The 16,426-nt window shown below is 38.8% G+C and overlaps 1 protein-coding gene across 13 annotated transcripts in view; it reads right to left on the minus strand.

The window, feature by feature from the left end:
- The window catches only part of ELAVL2 (ELAV like RNA binding protein 2), a 170,564-nt gene that overhangs the window by 36,844 nt on the left and 117,294 nt on the right, over positions 1 to 16,426 (minus strand). For all 13 annotated transcript variants that reach the window (XM_082695404.1, XM_082695396.1, XM_082695406.1 and 10 more), the window contains one exon: positions 6,220 to 6,323. In XM_082695404.1, the coding sequence (XP_082551530.1) occupies positions 6,220 to 6,323 (104 nt within the window). The remainder of the gene's footprint in view (positions 1 to 6,219; positions 6,324 to 16,426) is intronic.

Raw genomic sequence — 16,426 nt, forward strand, 5'->3', positions numbered from 1 at the left:
CTCCTTTCTGCATTACTTCCCCTGCTTACTGCTCCAGCTAATTCTATGTGGTTCCCCTACCATCTGCTTTCAAACTTCCCTACAAAAGCATAAGCTCTCGGCAGCGTTACTGCTATTATGAAACCCACTTGTCTCAAACACCCCAAAATGGTGCTGCAGATATTCAAACATAGCACCCAGCAGGTGGCAAGCCTAACTTCACTCACATTTCCAACTTCCATGCCCGATCCTTCTCATCCCTAAAGAGTCAATGATTTATGCAGCATTTTCTAAAGGTCAGAATTAAATTTTATAAAAACGGTTTAAATGGTAAGTGAAAACCAATGCCCTCCCTAGTAATTCTGTACCAAAAACAGGGTGAAGCTAGGGAATGGTTTCCCAGCACAAATTTTACTGTGGCTGATCAACTTTCAACAATGGCAAAGAGAAACAGTTAAAACTGTTCTCTCTTCAGGACGGGGTACTACATTCACTACTAACTAAATCATTCCATGATAACCATGAGTTAATTAAATATTTATTAAATAGTTACACCCTTTACAATGCAATTTGGCAGAACATGGAAAGCTTAAAAAAAAAAGTAATGAACATTCTCAGTGACAAATAAATTGACTATTTTTACAGATAAAATGGAAACTTAGACAATTAAAAGACTTGTCCAAGATCACAAAGTCAGTTAAAACACTTTATCAATGTCAGGGAGACTAAAATTTCAGAAATGCAGTTCTGTATTCCTCCTATATTAAGGATATAGTTCCATAGGAAGAAATTTTTGTGACCCTGGGTTAGGTAAGGGTATCATGCATTCAATACCAAAAGCATTTTATTCATTAAAAGAACAAATTCATAAATTAGACCTTGTCAAAACTTAAAACTTTTGTTCTTTAAAAATCCCCATTAATAAAATGAAAAGACAAATAAAAGTAGTAACAATAAGGACATAGTTCATGCTAAACAAACACACAAAAGAAGTCTGTACATATGACAGTTACTGAAAAAAGGATAGTAGGCTAGTGAGAAAAAGATATAAATGTAAAAATAATTTAAATCAACATTATGGCTAAGAATAAAGGTCTATTGGCTTTACTTAATTGTTCTCTAACAAACTGAACACTTTAAGAAATAGACACTATATTTATTTCAATTTTTGTAAAGATTTATTTATTTGACAGAAAGCGAGATCACAAGTAGGCAGAGAGGCAGGCAGATGTAGGGGACAAACAGGCTCCCCACTGAACAGAGAGCTGGATCCCAGGACCCTGAGATCATAACCTGAGCTGAAGGCAGAAGCTTAACCCACTGAGTCACCCAGGCACCCCAGTATTTCAATTTCTATAACAGTTTTTCCATATGACTTTAAATGGTGGTTTGGTTATTTTAATATGAGAAATTTCCATTAATATATGTCAATTAATAACCTTTAAGCAAAGTTAAAATTTAGATTGATTTATGTCTGAAAGATTAAGAAAAAAAAAATTTATCTAATCTAAACCAAATTTAGGCAGTTTTTCCATGCTGGTAGGATTTCCAAATAGGGATTTTGCTTTCCTTCAATGGGGCAGAGAAGCCATGATTTTCTCAGGGTACCTACCAGTAATAACAAAAAACGTCTATTCCTTGAGGTAACATCTCCTACTTCCAAGATAAAGCAAGCCCACTTTTGGGAATAACAAGTATTTCTATACCCCCGTAGGAGGGGGAGAAGTTGGGAGTGACGCTGGGAGGAAAGACTTCCATCACCTATTCATAGTACTTGATGGGGGGGATGGGGCAGGGGAAAGGAGCATAGAGACTTTTTGGAAATCTTCAATATTTTACTCTATTAATTATGAATTTAAGTCTGGTACCATTAACCTAGGCAAAAAATGCATTTTCCCTTGGTGGGGGAAGGGTATTAGCTTGAAGCCATACATGTTTCATATACCAGTGTAGATTTTATCAGTACCTGAGACTCCTAAAAACAAAATAAGCAAAGAACATGAAGACTGAACACAGTAGTCACAACCACTGAGATCCCAAACAGTCCACAGAACAAAGGGCTCCCCTGGGGAACAGTGGGGTCTTGATGAGATTCCCACCCCCTTGCCCCAGTATACAATTTTTGACGCTGTCATGATAAGATTCCCATCACCCCACACTTGAATTGTGTACATAATATACTACCTTTTCACTACACTCCCTAATATCAGAAGTTAAAAACATCTTGAATTCTTCACACCATATTTACCATCTCAGTGTCAGGGACAATGTGGGCAGGCTTTATCATGACTGCCTCCCACATAGCTCAGAGATGGTGTGACATCACCAGCAAGGTAAGCTGCCAAAACATAAACCTAATCAGGAAAAAAATGGGATCCTTAGGAGAAGACAATAAGCACTCTGAAACTTTAACCTATGAATGCTATTTATAATAAATATCTTTCTAACGTAAGGTGAACATACTAAGTTTTTCTCATTTCTAAAGTGAAGATGGTATGAACTTCTTTTTACTCTGAATGCTGAACTATCTATCATTCAGTATGCTAAGAATTATCCACGAGAAGATTATCAAGGTAAAAGATGAAAACAAACTGAACTTTGAATGCAAAAATACCAAATAGATAGAGAACCCACCTATTCAGAAAAGGTACATTTTGGTGGCTTCTACATGCTAGGCCTTACACTTGCTGTCATGAACTGGAAAGCTTATTAAAAAGCAGATTTCTCAGCGGCGCCTGGATGGCTCAGTGGGTTAGGCTTCTGCCTTTAGCTCAGGTCATGGTCTTGAGGTCCTGGGATTGAGCCCTGAGTCGGGCTCTCTGCTCAGCGGGGAGCCTGCTTCTCCCTCTCTCTCTGCCTACTTGTGATTTCTGTCAAATAAATAAATAAAATCTTTATTTAAAAAAAAAAAAGATTTCTGCATCTCACCCCTGGACATTGATCCAGTAGCTCAGTAGTGGGCCCAGGAATCTGCATTTCTAATTCACTTCTCCTGGTGATTCTAATGCAACCAAGTTTAGGAATAATTTCTTTAGGATTTCACAGTGCCTGAGGGACTTTGTTTCACTCATGGAAGAAATACTGAATATTCGTCATTTATTCAACACACCATCCATCTATTGCAAAAAACCCTACTGGGCTAATGCTATTAGGAAGCCCCAGGAGAAACTGCTAAATAAACCACCTTTCACAGCACTTGATACACTGCTTCAATATTGCAATTACTAGGAATTCTACCAAATGCATACTAAATGCTAGGTGGCTTGGAAGATTTAACTTGAGGAGCACACAAACATTTGTATACTCCTATATGATGTATGTATTAATTAGTCTACTGTAGCTTTCTAAATGGAAAGAGTTTTGCCACGTTAAATGTAAGAGTTTTGTCTTCAACGGCCTGGACTTAGCCAAGCTCTTTCAGCACTAAGGTCTCAACTCTTTTATTGAGGGCAATGGCTGAAGAAAGTACTTCAGATGGGCTCCCATAGATGGGGAGATTGCTATTCAACTAAAGCAGCATGAAAGGGTATGGCAGGAGTTGAGACTACAGGGGAATATGTGCAGAGCCTGAGAAGATCAGCTCACTAAGGAAGAGACAGGTTGACTACCCAGAAAGTAGTAATAACACTGGGTCAACTCCAAAGTTAACTCAAACGATAACGGTGAAAGAGCAGGGAAATACAAGAGAGGTCTGAGTGAGAAGTAACATGAGGAGACTGGTATTTGTTTAAGTTTAGTCCTACAGTCACTGCCAGGATGGACTGCAAGAAGGATAAAAAGGTTAATTTATGAAATGGTATCCCAGAGAATGGAATGGTTTAGGTGGAGCTTCCAAAAGGTACTTGAAGCAGCAAACATGAAGAGAAAACTGGCTCAAGATGTTGCCTAAGAACACACAAAACATGTCTCACTGAAAATAAGAGGAAAAAACAAAATACAAAGAACAAACAGACAAAAATGGTGCTCCATAGTTTTGGAAAATGGTCTGCTTCGCCTCTCAGAGAAATCTGGGCCAAAATGAGGATACCAGCTGTTATCTGATATTTTTACAGGAACTGAATGGGGGCGGGGAAAGAAGTAGCCTGCTGCCTTCCCCACCACTCCCACCCCCATTTCAGAAAATCAGAAGTAGCAGATGTCACAGTTTAAAAGCCACAAGACATTACTGTCCTTTCTTCCATGTATTCTGCCTGAGCAGCTGGGCCCTGAAGAGAAAGCCGGGCAATGGGCAGTGAGGAAGCAGCTGCCATCAATGGTTTCCTTGCAGGCCATGGAAATTTATTCTCTGGCAACCTGTTTCCCCCGCATTTCTGCCTTCTTATGGACATTACTGCAAAAGAACTTACAGCAAAAAAACTGACTCACTAGAATGAAATAAGGGCAGCTATTTCTGGAGTGGAGAAAAGGGTATGTTCTGGTATGAGCCATCCCAACCATCTATTCCAATTTCTTCTTAACCACAACTCAGGATCTCAACACGAAGATAAATTAGCAGCAATTCTGGAAATCAATTTAACATGAGGAGCCCTGCAAACGTCCTCAGGAAGACAGAGGGCACACAAAACAATCTGAAGGTAACTGGATATTAGAGGTGTTTTTTTTTTTAACAGCATTTGTTATTATTTAATAGTAATAGTGCTTAATAGTACTAGTAAAAGGTTAACCTTTGTGACGTCCCCCTAAAAAAAAGTGTGCAGAAAAGTATGGAATTAAAATAAAGCAATCCAGATTAAAAAAAAAAAAAGTCTTTGTGATTGTAGACTATATTAGAAATCTAATTTTTCCCCCTCAAATTTTGGTAGCATAATTACCAGGTCATTATCTGGCTAAAGTGAATATTTTCAGAGGACATTTTCTTAATCAACAATTCTTGGACATCTTACCATCCAAATGCATTTGGGACCCCCCCCCCCATATAGTTCCTTTTAGATGAGACAGATCTGGGAGGCATTTTTCCTTTGGGCCAACAAATATAAAGAATGAGATGTCAAAAAACTATCCAGAGCTAATGAATTACCTTAACTGACAATTCTGAGAGAAGCAACTTTTAAACACAAAGATGACACTGCATTTCCAGATTTCTGAAAAAATGAGCAGAAATCTTCTAGACAAGTCTCTAAGCAAGATGGATGCCACAGTCAGCCTTGACTAACTTCCCCTCACCACTTCAGGCTATAGCCTGAGCTGACTTCTTAAATCAAGGGTGGAAAATAGGTTCCAACTTGAGTCAATTGATAGAGGTTGTCTGGAACATTATTTTGAAAAATATTTGGGAGCCACATATAGACTTAGTGAGACAGACTGCCATGATTGATTGGCAATGTCTGCACTGGGCAGGAGAGGCAAAATTGATGGCACGTGCACTAAGCATTTGCCAGAAGCAACATCTGTTTTATTTTCTAAAGGAAAAAATATCTATAATCCAAATTGTATTAACTTCTTATCCAGATACAATCTATGTCAGCATTTCAAAAATTCAAAAAAGCCGGAAAATATCCACAAATTACTGACCAATTGTCTTAAAAAACGTAACAGGAAAAACAACCTGTGTGGCATGTAAGCAGTTCCCGTCTGTCTCCTCAAAGTCAGAGCAGAGTCAGAACAGAGCCAAAGGACCACATCCAGCCTACAAGCTGTTTTATATGATCCATGAGCTGAGAATGATTTTTACATTTTTAAATGACTGGGACAAAATAAAAAAACTGTTTTGTGACACATAACAAGACATAAAATTCAAGTTTTAGCTTCCATGAATAAGGTTTTCTAGGATCACAGTCATATCCTTTCATTCACGCAGTTATTGGCTACAGTTGCTTCAAGGTACACGGGCAGAGCTGAGAAGTCATGACAGAGGCTGCACGAACCACAAGGCCTAACGTATTTACTACCTGGCCCTTTATAGAACAAGTCTGTCAAGCCCTGGGCTCAAAGAACTGGTCAAAGGTTTCCTCCAGCTTTACAGAAAGTAAGTAACTCCAAAGGAAGGAGATTTAATTCAGCAGGCTTCACGGAGTACTTAGTGAAGAAAAGTTGCTGCTGCCCCCCACCTTGTTAATACAGGAGTGATTACATGAAGTACTCGTGAATAGTTTCCCCATCACGCAACAAGCAAAAAATTCTGATATGCCTCCTAGAGAAGTGTCTATGTGGGCATGAAACAAAGGAAAAGAAGTACAAGAAGACTTGAATTCTTTTTTAATCTCTGCTCTGCAAGTAGATATAAAAAAAATTTAAACATACTTTTATTGTTTTGGTTTGAAGTCTCAATCCATTCAGGGTGTTGATAGCTTTCTCTGCATCCTTAGGGTCAATGTAGTTCACAAAGCCATATCCCAAGCTCTGCCCTAATGAAAGGGAAGGAGAAAAAGGCATATGTTAGTTCTATACCACTGATGACAGAGATCCACTCTCATTCTGGCATATGGTCTTGTCATTAACACCAGCACGTTTTCTCAATAGTAAAAAGAAGTCTACATTAATTCTCCTAGAAATATACATGTGGTCTTTTTTTCAGCTACTGTCTACTACATTTGCAAGTTTAAACATCAGTTAGAACTCAGCAAGCTGTGCATTTAAAAACAAAACAACAACAACAAAAAAAACCCACTCATCTCTAAAGAATTCCATCAGACATGCCCTGCCTGAGCCAGAGCACCCAGCAGCAAACGCAACGTTCAGCTTCAGAAACTGTGGGTGCAAGTCTCCGCCAAGCTGCTGAGTGGGCTTCACGGGCACGACTTTTTCAGTTTCATTTTCTTTACCCATAAAAGGGGAAGGCATCAAGCATCAACGAAGAATCTAGCAGCATTCTGTACACTGTACCCTGACTAATTTACAGCCTTTACCAAGTACAATTATTTCCACTTAAAAGGTGCAGAATTTTGTGTACACATGTGCACATATATGTATACGTGCACATTTATTTCATAGAAGACCCTCTTCAAATAAATGGAGTATGATTTTCTAAAAGAGATTTGATGACCTATATAAGGATACAGGAAAATCTGAACACAAAGATTTATACTGAGAACATTTAAGCCAATGAGAACATGTAGGGAAGGAAGAAAAAGTATAAACAAAAATAATAAAACACAATTTCTGAAGAGTTGCTTAACAAGGAGTATTGTGTTGTTTTTCCCTATCATCTGAGCTGTTTAACCCCTGATTCAATGCTGTCCCAACTCTCAAACAAAATGGAGGGTATTCAAGGGATTGAAATCAATGAAATGCACACATAAGTAAAGCCAATCCAAAAGGCCAATTTTTCAACCAAGAGGAAGTTTCTCAGTTTCAGAAGGTAAGAAACACTAAATAAAATAGGTTAACAAAAATCGATATAAGACCAGTTTAGTCTACTGAAAGTCAAACCAAACTAATTGAGGGTTTCCCAGAAGATGCTCAATAAAGGTCCAAATACATTTTATTAAATATATTTCTTTTCATCAATTTCATAGCAAACTGAGGGTTTCCCCCCCCCCTTGATGGGGCACTTTAGATGCATGTGATTATGAATACAGATATTTAGGATGGCCACTCCGCTTACCCTAATGTGGTTTCCTATTAAGTACACAAAAAAAGAGAGAGACTAGAACACTAAAGACAGAACACTAAATATAGTACCAAATAACCATGAAAACATGTGGTTGTATTTTGGGACCACTACCAGAATCTGGGTGTTGTAAACACCCAAAACTAATATGTTAATTTACCTCAATTAAAAGGGAAAAAAAAGAATTTGGATAATCATTGCTAACATATACCCTGTTATCAAATTGTATTTTTTTTCCTATTTTTAAAAAAAGAGGGTGACAGAAGAGCTAAAACTAATTCAGTTCATTATTTTTTTTTCCTCACACTAATCAGAGATTTTGTTTTACTCACAGTTCTATTTTTAAGTTGTTCCACGGGAAGCCACTGTATTTTAAGCATTCAGCTTTTTACTAATTCAACATTTACCATGGGTCTATCGCATGCATAGTGCCCTCTTATGAAATGTGCTTCAGTTCTATTGTCGTTGAGCAGGATTCAAGTGGGCTAAACATAAAAGCTGCTCAAGCAAGCAGATTAAGACGGAAAGACAAGCTTTGGAGACAGACACACAGGAGTTCTAATCTTGCCTCTGCTGTTTACCAGCTCTCTGACTTTGAAGAAGCTGCTCAACTTCTATGATAGCCATATCTCCCTTATTTCTAAAATGAGGAGAGTAATTTCTACCCAACAAGGTTGCAGAAGCCATGATGAGAGAATATTCACTACTGATGGAAGTAAATTATTTCAGTCAAAAGATAAAGTAAGAAAAGTAACATATATTACTAGATTTCAATGAGGTTCTATGTATTTATTTAAAATTAAATCAGGAAGACCCCTGGGTGGCTCAACCCATTCATCAGCTAAGCATCCAACTCTTGATTTTGGCTGGGGTACTGAATTCAGGGTTGTGAAATCAAGTCCCTCGTTGGGCTCTGCTCCAGATTCTCCATCTCCCTCTGCCCTCCGTCCCCACCTAACACTTGCGCTAAGTAAATAAAATCTCTTAATAAGTAAATAAATAAATCAGGAAAATGCTACAAATATAATGGAGAAAGGAAAGGCAAGCTGAACACTGTATAGTTTTATCATACTGCTATTCTATAATAAAATGTATCAAATCAATTACAACAGTATTAACAGTCTATTTCTCCTATCTATGGCACTATTCTCACACCTGCATTTTAGCAGCTTCTAATTAATCAAAGTGCTTTTTCAACCTTGGTCACACACTGGAATCATCTACAAAGCTTTTAAAAAAATATGAAACAACAACAAAAAAACTAATACCGGAGTCCTTTTCCCAAAGATTTTTAGTTTATTGATCTATTAGAAGCACTGGTACCAGGTGTTTGAAATCCTGGAGATTTTAACATGCAGCCAAGGTTGAGAATCAGTTTTAATGGCGAGAGAGAATCTGGGGCTGCAAATCTGGCATCTGGAACCCTTGAGAGGGGCCATGTACTAAGGGTCTGGGCATGTGAAAAAACCCTGCAGAAAGACTGTCTTTCTTATAGATCCATTTTCAGACACAAGTGGATGTCTTCCCTCCAAAACCTTCAAGTTCAGAGAAACTGTTTACTGGTCTGAGGAGGTCACTCTCAGGCATAGAAGTGCCTGCTGGAGTTGGGTCACCAGGTAAAGTAAAAAGCCTACTCTGTAAGCCCCTGCTTAGCCCTCCAACTGGCCTCTGAGCACTTACTCCTAAGCATATGGTAGGCACTCAAATGCTTGCTGAATAAATGAATGAGAAACACAGCGGTGTTATGTATTTAACCAAAGGCATTACCATCAGCATCACATCAGATGATCCATCCACTAAACGGGTCTTTGACTTGACCCCCGCCCCGCCCCGCCCCACCCATCATGGCTAGCTATAACAGTGAGTCAGCCATGTTTCTACTACCTGTAAGTCAACTACACTCAGACAACATTTTATTCCTAAATGACTTCTCCACCACAAAGTTTCTAATTTGCTTATTGGCATTACTAGAAAGAAACCCAGCCATCAATCAAAATGTGCTGTGGTAAGCAAAATTTTACGATTAATCTAAGGAAGATCATACGAAAGGAGGTATATGCTGCAAAATCTACTATAGGAGATGAATTAGCATGTTGGCACTGAAAGTGCAAGGGAGTTAGGAGCTTGAGCGATTTTCATTTTAAGGTATTATTAAATGCTTACAATATAAGACTTCACAGATGATACCAAGATAGGCAAGACCCCCCCATTCTCACCTTCTAGTTCTGTGGTATTTCCCTGTTTAGTTTTAGCCTCACACGTATCAGGTGATATACTGAGTTTCCTCTTCTGAAAGGGAGATAATGATTTTTGAAGCTGGACAAGGTCAATCAGCTCCCTCAAATCAAAAGAGCAGGTGGGAAGTAGTGGTCAGGATTTGAATCCAGAACTCTCAAATGCTAGGCTCTTCTGCACTCAAATCATAGCTAGTTAATACATGAATTCAGGGGCGCCTCGCTGGCTCAGTGGGTTGAGCCTCTGCCTTCAGCTCAGGTCAGGATCTCAGGGTCCTGGGATCGAGCCCCACATCGGGCTCTCTGCTCAGCGGGAAGCCTGCTTCTCCCTCTATCTCTATGCCTGCCTCTCTGCCTACTTGTGATCTCTGTCAAATAAATAAATAAAATCTTAAAAAAAAAAAAAAAGTACATGAATTCAGACCTCATCTTCAATGTGCTTGAAGTATAATGTAACTTGGCATTTTCAAAGAGGGTTCTACCACAAAAAGTTTTGTTTTTGTTTTTAAGATTTTTTATTTATTTATTTGACAGATAGAGATCACAATCAGGCAGAGAGGCAGGCAGAGAGAGAGAGGAAGGGAAGCAGGCTCCCCGCCGAGCAGAGAGCCCGACGCAGGGCTCGATCCCAGGACCCTGAGATCATGACCTGAGCCGAAGGCAGAGGCCCAACCCATTGAGCCACCCAGGCACCCCTCTATCACAAAATGTTTTAAGACTGTTGTTCACTATCTCAAATTCCTGTACTTCATGTGCAAATATCAGTTTCACTATGTATGAATTTCAATGTTATTATTCATTCCTATGACAAAGTAAAGTGCATCTTAGATAGTGACCACTTCACTTCAGGTTAAAAGCAGAATTAAGTCAAAATCAAGAAAGATTACTTAGCCAGGATCCACTGTTTCACACTCTTGCATTCATCAGCCAGTAACCGTGATAAACCACCAGGGAAGGCTTGGAAACCAAGCATCATCTATCCATACCATCCAAATCTAGTTTTCAAATCATTCTGAATTTAGAATGTGCATATTGATAATCCCAAAACCAAGAATCGTTTCTTTAAAAAAAAAAAAAATGTATAAAGCTCTACATTTAAATTCCAAGTATAAAGAAACCCAATGTGATTAAAAGAAAACTGAACAAAATGACAAAGCTAAGTCTCTTCCCAAAAAAGCCTTCAAGACAAAAAAAAAAAAAGAAAAAGAAAAAGAAAAAAATTCTATCTTTAAAAGGCAAAAAATTCCTTCTGGTAACTGGACATCAAGAATAACGTCAACATCACTTGTCCCCAGCTATCCTCCTTACAAGCAAGCTATGGTCTTAAGGCCCACAGGGATTTTTGGAACCATTAATCCAAGCCTTGGTCCGAATGGCCATAGCAAGGATTCTAGAATCCCACTACAGAGAAAACAACATGAACAATCATATGGCCCAAGACCTCCACACAGGCACTGAAGACTCCAGGTAAATACCACACTTCAGCACACGTGCTCTATACACTGCATGTGTGAATGCCTTTGTTTTGCATTGCCCTTTTTAATCTAGAATGTATGCTACAGAAGATGTCTTCTTCACAAGAAGTAGAAAAATCACTTATAAACTGCTCCCAGCATGAGGAGAACAGCGAGAAGCAGGCTACTTAGAACCACAGTCAAGTGATCTAAGCACAGAGCTGAAGCACACCACAGGCCTCTGAATGGGACTGAGACCCATCAAGAGCCACACGGGGGTCAGGGCAGGAAGAGGAAAACAGGAAGAGTCCTTATAGTAACAAAGTGCTGGGGAGACACACAGTAAACTCCAATTTATCCCAAACTGTGCGTAATTCAAAGCAGCAGCTACTCCCCTGCCACCTACATTGCTTTTAATAGCATACTTTAATTAAAAATTTAATTGCATATTTTAATTAAAAATACACAATCTTCTGGACCCATTTAATTCAAGGGTCACTTTATTTAGATTACTACCAACGTACAGAATATCAAATTACCTCCTCAGGTTTAAAGGTAAAGGTAACAGACCACCATAATTCTTGATCATAAACCTGGTACAACTAATATTAATTGAGACCCTTCTTAACATGAATTGTGGACAGTAAAACTCTGTATTACAAAAAGCCATCCTATATATTCTCACCAACATTTAGCATTCATTTGTTCAACAATTATAGAAAGTCTACTTTCTGCTAGTCCAAAGACAAAAAATTTCTCTTCATAAAACCCTAAATCCTGGGGTGCTGGGGTGGGTCAGTCAGTAAGCATCCAACTCATGGTTTTCATTCAGGTCATGATCTCAGGATGATCGCAGGATCCTGAGAGCATGCCTCTCAGCAGGCTCTGTGCTCAGGAAGGAGCCTTGCTTTAAGTTCTTCCTCTCTCTCCCTTTGCCCCTCGCCCCTCTCCCCACTTACTGGCAGGCTCACTCGCTCTCTCTCTCTAAAATAAACAAATAAAATCTTTGTAAAAACAAAAACAAAAAACCCTACATACAGTTAGAAGGACACAAAACAACAAGCTCCACAGTGTATCAGAAGAAAGTAAAGGCTAAGGGGATAAGAGAAAAAGAGAGGAGAATGTGGGGGAGAGGGATCAGGACTCCAATTTGGGCCTCATCCAGAAGGTAATATCTGATCCAAGACTTAAAGGAGTAACTCACAGTCTAACAAGAAAGCTCTGTAAGACAGACTTCAACGCAAAGGGTATTTCATAAGGGTATCCCATCCTTCAGTTCTACCAGCTAAATCTGCCCTCCTCCCCACCCCCTCTGCATTAGCACGGGTCCTCATGTATTATTCTAACCTGGATTATTGCTACAATACCTTAAGCCATCATCCTTTCCCTAGACTCCTGTAACTCCTAAACCAGTTGTCCACCATGATGTTGCCCAGATGATCTTCCTAAAACATATATCCATTTCTTCTGTGGTTTCCAAGGTGGTCATCGGCTTCTTGCTTACTTCCACTACTCCTCCACACATACCCTAAAATGAACATTCAGTTCCCTGTGCCTGGATTACACATCTCCAACTCGCCAACTCCCACATATCCTTTGAGACTTTTTCTAAGACCCTTTCTTTACCTGACACAACTTGTCCCATTCCCAGTACACACTGTTCAATATGCCTCAGTCCTTCCACAGCCCATATATTATACACCTCTTTATCTTTGTACACGTGGGTAGTGAGTCCACTTGGATTGCAGTCTCCCCACCCTGCTTTAAACTATTGAGCAAAGGCAAGCTGAGCATAGTTCCTGACATAGAAAACCCTAGCACAGATTATTAACTACACACTCACTGAATGAAAGAACAAATGAGCTAATGAACAAAGGAAGAGCCGTCTGCCTTTCAGAAAACTATGGTTTAGAGGAGATACCCTGCTCCCCATGTCCCTACATTGTTCCAGAAGAACAAATGTTACAGTGTTCTGTCCTTCTAAGGGAGTGATGTGTGATATATTTTTTTAAATAGTTCATGTAAAATTTTTCATGAAAAATTTCTACAAATACCATTTAAATGAAATCTCAATTTTAAAAAATAATGTCACCTAGACTAATTTGATAGATTTACATAAATCTGTTTCACAAATCTGTAAGTATGAATTATGGGATGTCAGCATATAATTTTGTTGAAAGTGCTTTTTCACTAATATAATTAAGTCTGCCGAGACTATTCATGTACAAGTCAAATAAAATGCAGAGTGAATTCTGTAAAAACCTGGTAGTTGAATCAACAATAAAAGGTGACTACGCTGATTGATGTGTATCTATTATTTCATTTAGAGCAGTAGCAATGTTTTATGAAATAAAAAAGGACAAAAGCAGCATAAATCTTTTCTAAATCCCACAGTTAGCAGAAACAGGTCACTATGGTCCTGTCTGACAAGCAAGACTATTTGCAATCCGAGGTCTAATAATGCAATACTTAAAAAAAAAAAAAAAGAAAGAAAGAAAGAAAGAAAAAGAAAAGATTCACTGTCTCCAAATAAGGCCCCAATATAAAACCTTATCCCCTAACCAAAAAATGCAAATAATTTGAATCAAGAAAACAAGTTTACTCTGGGGGAGGGGGCAAAAGTGCAATTTTTGTTTTTAAAGACAGACCCACCCATTTCCATCATTGGAACACCCTTGTTTCCTCCTTCCCCCAACACACACTAAAGTTGCAAATGTGCTGTGCTTCTTCAGATGGACTTCTTGTTCTTGGGCATTGGTTATGTGTGTCTGTTCAGACAGGCTGTGTGCTGCAACTCTGGCACCAAAGCAAAGAGGACCAGACTTTACAAAGGAGCTCTCTTAATATATCAGATCTGATGTGTAACAAAACCATGTGGATAGCACACATCAGGGGGAAGGTTTGAGAGAATAGTAGCAGAACAGAGGGATGCAATCCTCTCCAGTCACGTTTCCTCTCCAAATTTTAATTCCTGACTTAGCCTGAGTCTCCTCAGATGCAGCATGCCAGATGCAGCAAGACCTTTCACTTAAACACTCAACTAACTCTGGTCAAATTAAACAGGTCCTCCTAGCTGCCCTCTAATGAGGAAGATCAAATTGTGAGGCAGAGGACTAGTGAGATCCTATTACTACAAAACAAGCCAGCCTCCCTGAAAGCTCGGAGCATTTTTACCAGCTTCCCAAAGGACATTACCAGGGATTAGCACAAGAAAGAGAATTCAACCTAGAGGCTCACATAACACAGAAAACAGATGGCTCACTGGAAGACTTCTCTTCTACCCAAATGCTAATAAAGCTGGCCTAAGACTAAAATGCCCCAATATTTTAAAAAGGTTTTCAGGACTTCACAGATACATTGAGATAATAGTGAAGAGTTTAAATTGTAACTTTTCTGCTGAAATCAAAGTTGTAAATAGTGATCATTTGGTAAATATTACCTAAGCACCCTAATTCTTGAGGGAGCTCTTAACATCCTCAGCACCAAGGCATTATCCTTTCAAGTTAATTTTAATGGCCATATCTGTCCTCTGATTATGCAACTCTATTTTCCTATGGTTCCAATCCCAGTAATTATAAATCCGCTGGCAATGCAGCATGACCTTGCTTAAGTTGGTGAAACTGTGGATTCTTAATACATCACAATTTCAGACAACATTAAGAACTCCCACACAATCCAGGCTTAGGCTATTGAGAACAGCAACAGCATATTAAATTCTTCAGTACTGCACATGGGTACTAAGATGTCTTACATTTAAGACCAAAAAAATTGGGAAATATGATCTTTATCCAAAGTGAGGAAAATAAACCAACTGCTCAAGCACATAAACATCTTAAAATAAGACTTCACCTTAGAGGTTCTCTAGCCAGAGACACGGTGAGCTACTATAACATCTCGACACCACAGTTAAAACAAAAGCCAGCTCTCATTACTTACTAATTTAGGTAGTTGCCCTCAAAGAAAAATCAACAGTGTCACCTTAAATACTGCAACTGACCCCATAACAAGAACAAAGGCCAAAAAATGGCAGGTGGCCAGAAGGTCAGACACTACAGTTCTAAAAACAAAACAAAACAAAACAAAAGCCCTAGGAAATTTTTTTGTTTAAAAAAAAAAAAAAACATAAACATAAACATAAACATAAACATAAACATAAACAAAAACAAACCAACAATTCTGAGCTAAGGCAAAAACTTCTTTCAGGGGCCCCTGGGTGGCTCAGTCATTAAGTGTCTGCCTTCCGCTCAGGTCATGATCCAAAGGACCTCTGTTCAGCGGGAAGCCTAGTTCTCCCTCTTCCACTCCCCCTAGTTGTGTTCCCTCTCTCACAGTGTCTCTGTCAAATAAATAAATAAAATCTTTAAAACAAACAAACAAACAAACAAAACCTACTTTCAGCAGATCTAGGTATCCTGCCATATTCTCATTTCTTTATTAATGAACTCTCTACAATTTTTTTAAGTAGGCCCCACATCCAGCATGGAGCCTAACACAGGACTTGAACTCATGACCCTGAGATCAAATATCAAATGCTTAACTGAATGAGTACCAGGGCACCTCTGCACAAATTTCTTTTAATTCTACACACACACACACACACAAAAGTGCGCGCACTTGAGTTATTTGTTTTATCTTGTGCTTTCCTAAAAGGCAATGGAGTTTTTCAAGTAAGTATCATTTGAGATGAGGGCAAAAGAACTGTGTACCTCAAAATATTGTTGTGGTAAAGAGAGAAACCAGTTAACAACTGTAGTAGTAAAAAGGGCATCTGCTGTTGCTTGTACCACCAGCTGGTGTCAATCTATGCATACACATACACAGACACTGGTGAGCAGTCCATCAAAAAGCAGTACTTCTTGGGGCACCTGGTTGGCTCAGTGGGCTACCTCTGCCTTCAGCTCAGGTCATGATCCTGAAGTGTTAGGATCAAGTCCACATCGGGCTCTCTGCTTGGTAGGGAGCCTGCTTCCTCCTGTCTCTCTCTCTCTCTCTCTCTGCCTACTTGTGATCGCTATCTGTCAAATAAATAAATAAAGTCTTAAAAAAAAAGAAAAGAAAAGAAAAGAAAAGCAATACAGCTTCTTAATGTGTTTTTCTCACTTTGTAAGACATTATTTTTTTATTTAGATATTGTAAGAAAAAAAATTTAAACTTCCTAAAACACTAGAATTAGCTTGGTGCCCCTTGAAACTGTGTCAAAGAATCTCTAA

The sequence above is a fragment of the Mustela nivalis genome (assembly GCF_964662115.1).
Source record: "Mustela nivalis genome assembly, chromosome: 13".
NCBI classification, from domain to species: Eukaryota; Metazoa; Chordata; class Mammalia; order Carnivora; family Mustelidae; genus Mustela; species Mustela nivalis.